The sequence below is a fragment of the Apis dorsata genome, unplaced genomic scaffold (assembly GCF_000469605.1).
Source record: "Apis dorsata unplaced genomic scaffold, Apis dorsata 1.3 scaffold_73, whole genome shotgun sequence".
Lineage (NCBI taxonomy): Eukaryota > Metazoa > Arthropoda > Insecta > Hymenoptera > Apidae > Apis > Apis dorsata.
The window spans coordinates 375276-383316 of record NW_006263371.1 but is presented as its reverse complement, the minus strand read 5'-3'; the positions used below and the strand labels follow the sequence as shown (position 1 = coordinate 383316).

At 25.9% G+C, this 8041-nt stretch overlaps 1 protein-coding gene across 1 annotated transcript in view; it reads left to right on the top strand.

Annotated features, from left to right (window-relative positions):
* The window catches only part of LOC102676588 (beta-1,4-glucuronyltransferase 1), a 12856-nt gene extending 8139 nt beyond the window's left edge, over positions 1–4717 (top strand). The window contains exons 4-7 of the mRNA XM_031515478.1: positions 1056–1391; positions 2561–2803; positions 3323–4465; positions 4498–4717. Of these exons, the coding sequence (XP_031371338.1) occupies positions 1056–1391; positions 2561–2803; positions 3323–3520 (777 nt within the window). The 3' untranslated portion in view covers positions 3521–4465; positions 4498–4717. The remainder of the gene's footprint in view (positions 1–1055; positions 1392–2560; positions 2804–3322; positions 4466–4497) is intronic.
* The last annotated feature ends 3324 nt before the right edge of the window (positions 4718–8041 follow it).

Sequence of the window (8041 nt, the reverse complement as noted above, 5' to 3'; positions counted from 1 at the left end):
GATTCTCAGTTAGGAAAGACAATTCTTTTAATATATATATATATAAAAAAAAAAAAAAAAATAAAAAAATAAAAAGCGGGTTGAAATGAAAGATTGAGAAAATTAAATTAAACGACAGAATCAATCGGTAAAACAGATGGGAAGGAATAACTATTTCTTTCCATTCTGCATAATATAATCTGACAAATATTATATGGTCTGAAAGTAGGACCTTCACACAGTGTAATAGTTATTATGCGTGTATTCTGAATCTGAAACGAGTCGCAATCATAGTTTTGTGTTCTAATTAATTTCGTGTATGTATATCGACGTTACATTGTGACACAGAAGAAATTAATAACAGAGTTTCGCCACACAGAAAAGAACGGAGGAAATATTTCTCTTAGCAATTTGTTTCTCATGCTGCGTGTCTACAAGTTTCGTTTCACTTTTGCCAAATACCAATACATTCACTACCATTGTTTAATTCGTTCTTTTTTATATCTATTCTATCCGATTACCGATAATTTAATGTCTTATTTTAAGCGGTGAAATATCATTGATGAAATTTCTTAAGATTTTGCAGAGAAGCATTTGGTTGTGATCTTTTTCTTTCCGGAATATTATTATATCTATTATCATTATTATTATATTACCAGTATCGATTAAAATAATACTGAAATTACAAATAAGATTATAATATTATGTAAGTCTAAGTCACTTAAGACTGAAAATATTGTGAGTAGAAATGATTTAATACTCTTTTATAGGAAAAAAGTTGAATTGATTAATACATTAAAAAAGTATAAAAAAAGTTCGGTCTAAAAAAAAAAAAGTTAATGTTCATTATTCATATATGTTCAGACTCTCTATATTAACCTATAAAAAATCAATGTAAAAATCAATGTAAAATTATGATCTTTATAATGTTACTAATTTTCATTCAAAACAATTTTAATCGGTATAATGAATCATTTTGAATAATAATTGATTTTCCAGACTTAGGTGATTTATTCTGTACAGTATCCAGTTTTCAAAGTATTATTATTATATGCTATAATCTGCTTCTAAAATAGGTACCCCCAACCGAGAAAGTTATGTCCGACACGTATAACTGCACGCTTGGACCACCATGGATAAACGTTACGCTTTCGAAGATGTATAAAAACGAGAAGAAATTGCTATACCCTGTGAACGTAGGCCGTAATATAGCGCGTGAATCGGCGCCGACGTTCTATGTGTTCGCCAGCGATATCGAGCTTTATCCGAATCCAGATTTGCCGGCAAAGTTCCTCGAGATGATCAGAAGGAGAGACCAGCCCGCCCTCTATAAGCCTAATCCCAAAGTTTTTGTACTATCCATCTTTGAGGTAGACGAGAAAAGTCAACCGCCTAACAATAAAACACATTTGGTAAGTCGAGATATCAATTGTTTGCTAATGCACTTATAATAATTTCTCGATATAAATTTCTAAGTTAATCTAAATAAATAAATCTAATAAGTATATAAACTAGTTTCATATCAATCCAACCTTACTTATTTGTGCATCTCTGATTTACTATTTTATGAAATAAAAACAATTTTTAATAATCAAATGATAATCCAAAACGGAATTATTAGTTAATATTAATAATATGATTTGAAAAAAATATTAAAAAGAAAATTAATAGATATTCATTGTTCTGTTTAATCTTCATATGGAATCGTACTTTTTTCTACGATATGTGTTAACCTTTACGCTGTGATATTCGAACATAGTTTGAACACCGCTGCATTCAATGAAGAATTCGATTTCAATCCATGTATTATGATACTCGACAATGAATAAAGAAAAATTAAAAAAAAATATCGAAAGATTTTTTCTTTTTAAAACAGGCACTTAAAGAAATTATATAACGAAACATTTTTTTAATTATTCAATGAAACAATCTTCGTATTATTTAGACTAGAAATCACAACTTGCGGTGCATTCTTCCATTTGACATTTAAGTTGAAAACTGAACTTGAAGGTAATTAAACGCATACGAAAGAGCACAATGACGGCTGCATAATATCCGACAATGCGTTAAATGGTATGAATGCGAGGGTCGTTTAATCAGTGGCGCTTCCTTTGACCGTGGACCTTGATACGTATAATTAGTGGCATCACTGTGAAATGTAGCTGGCCGCTGGCCGCTCTTCTATGAAATATTCAATTCAGTTCCGCCATTTCTATGCACTATTCAATTTCATTTCATTTTTCGAAAACTAACCTTATTTTATTATCATGGCATACCCACATGTATATGCTCTTGCTTTTTTCTCATATCACACACAAAGTACCGTGTTTTAATTCCAATGGTAGAATGTTGAATCGATAAATTTTTTTTTTAATCAATTTTTAATCAATTTTTTTAATCATTATGCGAAGATCACTTTCCAAATTCTTGAAATCGTTTATACATTTTTATTAGATTATTATAGTGTATTATTGACTCGCGAAAAAAATGAGACTTTAGAAAAAAAATAATTCGTTTATATACTGGTTTTTGTATATATATAAATATTTCATATATTTTATCAAGATTAATAATTTTACAGGTTCAGATGTTGAAGTCTGGTACGGCTATTCCCTTTCATAAAAAATTGTGTTCTGGCTGTCACAATGTTCCTCGAAGTAAAGAGTGGCAAGAAGCGCCGGAAACCGAGGATCTTCACGTGTTTCATGTCGGCAAAAGGACTGGCAGTTTCGTTCACTGGGAGCCGATTTTCATCGGGACCAATAATGATCCTCTGTACGATGAGAGGCTTAGCTGGGAGGGGAAAAGCGACAAAATGACACAGGTGCAGATGATTTCCGGCTTTGAAATAATCGTAACCTAGTTTCATTTTGTCATAAAATTTTCAATCAAATGTTCGATCGAAAATTGTTTTCAAAATCAATAATATGATGCAAAAAATAATATAAAACGCTTAAATCCAACATATATGAATTAATCTTGAAAATTATAAAAATTAATAGCAAAAAAAAATGATAATAATAATATAATAGTCATTATTATCCATAATTTTTAAATAATTATTATTAATAATAATTATTAATAATGATAATAATTAATGAGAGTAAAAATTAATGTGAAAATTCGTGATTTAAAAAATGAAAAAATAAAAAAAAAATATTTAAAAAGAAAAATAAAATAAAAGTATAATCTTTTTAAACAAGTGATTTTTGTGACTTGTTTTATATAAAATGAAAAAAAGAAAAAGAATCAAAAAAATGTTCATGCAATATTCATAAAACATTCTCTTTAATACGATTTCTCTAAAGAAAGCATCATTAACCCAGTTTAACTTTCGTTTCAGGGTTACGCGTTGTGCGTTCTCGATTATGATTTTCTCATCTTGGATAATGCATTTCTGGTCCATCGGCCGGGTATTAAAATCTTCAAAAAGGATCCTCACCGTGAAATGTTGACAGTTAAGACAAACGCATTGATAAGAAAGATCATCGTTCCAGAATTGAAGATCCTTTATGGGATACGAAAAGGTTGTGCCGTGTAGCCCGTAGTGAAACGAGCACAACGTGTGCTCCACAGGTGTATTCCGATCATCAAATGGCACCTGAAATCATTTTTGACACCTAAAATATCTGAAGCTCAGCATAATATCAATGGCGCTCGCAGTGCCCAAAAATTTGGTTTAATCACATATGGAGATCATGTTCATCCGCCATTTCTGAGCATTTTCGGTGTCGAGACTAATTTAAAGAACGTTCATTGCGATTAAAAAATGTCGACGGTTAAAAATGATGCCAATTGAATGGTGCCGAAAATAATAGTTTGTTGGTTAGGTTTTAAAAGATAACCTTGCAAAAATTTCAGCAAACTTCTCCTATGATCGTTAGTTCCTGTAATTCCTCTTCATTTCTCATCAAGCTGACTTCTTCATCTTCTTTGCAGTACAAAAGTGTGATGGCAGCATAAAAAGAAAAGAAAGGGAATACTGACATAAAATGGGAATCAATTTATTGAAAGATTCAGAATCGGTAGTATAGAAAATGCTTTTCGTGATAATGATCATATGTAGTTGTTTTTATTCTAAAAGAATCATGTTGCGTATATTTTTCACCTGAGAATGTTAGGATGAACAATTGTACATATTAGCGTTTTAAAACGGTGCCTCGTATATACTTGTACATTTACAAGAATGCTGAATGGTTTGTCGATGAACACGTGCATTTTTGTCTCATTCTACGATTTCCCCGAAGAGGAAACAATAACGTATCTAACGCGAACGACTGTGGTCATAGAAATATGCCAAAAAGGTACACTGCTCAAGTTAATTAAGAGAATATAGTGTTTGGAAAAAATAAAAAAAGAAGTTCATTTTTTTTTATTATTATTTCAAGCAGTGCACGTATATTAATAAATCAAAACTCTGTGAATTTGAACTAAAACTAGTCTCGAACATTTTTTTGGTTCCTATAATTTTCCAAAAAATTTTAAAGTAAAAAATTTAAAAAAAATTTTTATTTATAGTAAAAAAAATGTATTTATGAAAATTATTTATTGCCTCAGCATGCAGAGTTTTGTAGAATTTATTGCAAACCAAACGACTGAAGTCGACGTTTTTCGACTTTTAAGTTTTAATTTGCATAAATGCATTTATGTGCATGTACATGAGCATAATTAAGGCATAATTTCATGCTTTAAAATTAAATGTCTTATTAAAAGAAAAAAGATACAAAACCAAATTTGGAAAAGAAAAAGAATAATGAATTATATACTTGAGCAATATATAAAATGCCCGAGTAATAAATAATTTAACAATTTAATTTCGTTCTCGAACGAATGTGGTAAAAGAATCAAACAGGACTACTCGCGAATCAAGGAACATTTTACTCTCCCAAGACTGAAAAACATTTGATAACAGTTTACTAGGCAATTTTTGTCATAAAGATCTTCGAATGTCAAGTCATTAGTTTAATGATTCTTTTATTATAGTATAACCAATTAAGGTAAATATATTAATCTTTCTTTGTATATCTTTCTTCTATGACTATTGAAAAATGAATTGGTGCTTCCAATATCAAATATTAATTACAGCAATCATAATGAAACATTACATTCTTGTTTGTCACTAAAATAAAAACATTATGTACTATATAGATAGGATGTTCTACAATAAGCATTAAAAATCATATAATTATACATGTAAAAACGAATCGAAAATATAGAATACAATTTTTTTTATATCAATTTCTATTTTTCTTGAAAAAGTTGAATTTATAAATATAAAATATTATTGTGCAAATTTTTATTTTACTTTTAACATATTCTTTTTATTATATTTTTAATTGCAGAAAATAATAAAAATACAAATGTACAGATAATAGTAATTAATAATAATTAATCATTTTTAGTATGAATAAAAAAATACAAATACTAACAAAATGTTGCTCAATTCAAGAATTTTTAATTTCATTTAAATGTTGCATTTAAATGTTCATTTAAATGAGTTATTCTTTATTTTTTATTCGATTTCGCATGTAAAATCAACTTATCTAGGATTTATTATTAGACATTCTTTATATTATGGCTAAAAATGAAAAAGGTGAAAATAGGTTTCGTAATAGATTTCAATTATATAGGTAATAATTTCATGTTATTTTCCAAGGCATCATGCAAAATCTACTTCATAATTATATATTATGTGCTAATACTTTTACTCGATAATTACTGGAGAGAATTATGCATGTGGAATATGTTAAAAAAGAAAGGCAAAGTATGCGAGAATTCTTATGCAATTGCTATTTCATGTGTCATTATTCGAGATCAATTTAAAACCTCTTCTTTATAAATGTGTATAAAAGGAAAATGTAAATATCTATATATGTTTAAGTGTAAGTACATAAGTATAATGTAACTCATATTACTTTTACACGATTAAAATTAATCATTAAATGGGAATTTGAAATTCTAAAATAAGAGGCGTATGAGATGTTTGACGCATCCAAATTTATGTATATTTTTAATATTTTATTTTTCAAACTCTATAGATAATGATAATAAATTATAATATTTTGTGAATTAGATAAAAATATATCTATATTTAATTCTGCTATTTTCGATAATCAAAAAATTTGAGAAAATACTTTAATTACTTATTTATATTAAACAAAATAGTATTTCAATTTTCTATTTTATTTAAGCATCATACAAAGCCAGCAAAGAAAAATGCCATTGCTTAATGTAATATTTCTATTTAGCCATCTAAATGTTATGTATAACATAAAAAGAATATTTTCTTTAAATGAATAATAAAAAATAATTAGGAAGAAAATTTTAATCAGATTGTGCAATGAATTTTTGTTATAATGATGTCACAATTGACAGACTATGATAGTGAATGAGTGAGATATTAATATTCGACGTCGTTAAGAGTATTTTCATTAATTAATAAATTAAGTCTTTATTAAGTGTAAATAAAATTTACAGATTTTCCATCATAATAACTTGTTCTTTAAAAAAATAAATAATTTTTTAATGTGAATACGCTTAATGGCGTGTGACACATACACAATGCACACACATATTACACTGTTACCAAGTATATATACTTGCAATACTTTTTTTATTATCGCCCCGATTAATCTGAAAAAGGCTAAATATATGTATATTATTTTTCATATGATAATAAATTTCATATGATAAAAAATAAATGAATGTAATGAAAAATATTTCAAATAGATTTGAGATGAATTATTATTAAAAATGAGAGACTGGTATTTTTTTATGATAATCTTAGAATACAAATTAAATTACTATTTTAATAATTATGTTTCAATAATTGAAATATACAATATTTAAATCTTTCACACTAAAAAATTAATAAATTTTATTTATCAATTTAATTTTCATGCCTTTTTTTTATTTATCGGGGCTATGCAATCACATATAATGATTGTTCGTAAATAACAATATGTATTCTGTGCCTTATCGTATTTGTCTTTTAATACGTATGCGTGTGCGTGTGTTTGAACTGAAGCACGCTAAAATACCGATTCAATTATTGTAAATAATCGTAATATATACGAATTTCACAGTATAATAAATCTTTGAAAAATTTATTGCTATAAGAAAGAAAGAAATGAATTACACTTTTTATAAATATTTTTTCTAGATACTAGGAATATTATAATAATGTATCAAATATATTTATAATTATATTTTGTGGTAATTAATATTTTAATATTTTTTAATTGTTAATTTGTAAAGAATCGAAAAAGAGAAATTAAAATACACTTTTATATTTTTTAAAATCTTAAGTGTAATTCATTTCCTTTTTTCTTTAGTAAAATATTTTTTAATGATTTGTAATGCTTTGAAATTTATTTTATTATTATGAGTAACAGATTAATGAATCTATTAAATAAATCAAATTTATAATATGCTTTTTAAAAAAGAATTTTTTTTAAAGAAAAATATTAAGGTAAATATTTTTCCTTTTTTTGAATCTTTTGCTTGTTATTTCGATTTTTAAAAAGTTGATTATTATGCATTAAATTGATATTTTTCAAATAAATACTTTAATATGAAAGAATGACTGGCTGCAAAAATGTTATACAATGATAAAAAAATAAAATTGCACATATTACAAATATTAAAAGCAAATAATAAAAATTTCCTATGTTATTACAATGTTATACATAAGACGATGTATTATTCTGAATTAAAATTTCATTTAATTTGATAAAAAATTTCATTAATCATGTCAATCTTTATCAAGTATTTAAAAAATTTAAAATTGAAATAATTATTAAATAAAATAAACAATATTTTTATTATTATTAAAAATTTGTTTTCACATTTTGGCATAACTACAATTCAGAATTATTATGCAATTAAATAATTACTATCATAAAAAAATTAAAATAATTGAAATTTGATATTGAAAAAAAAATAATATGTAATAATTTTGTAATATGTAATAAATTTTAGATTTACAATTTTCAGTATTATCTCATATAATTACAGATAACTTTTATAAATTTTGAATATTTTATTCTACCTATGAGTTTAA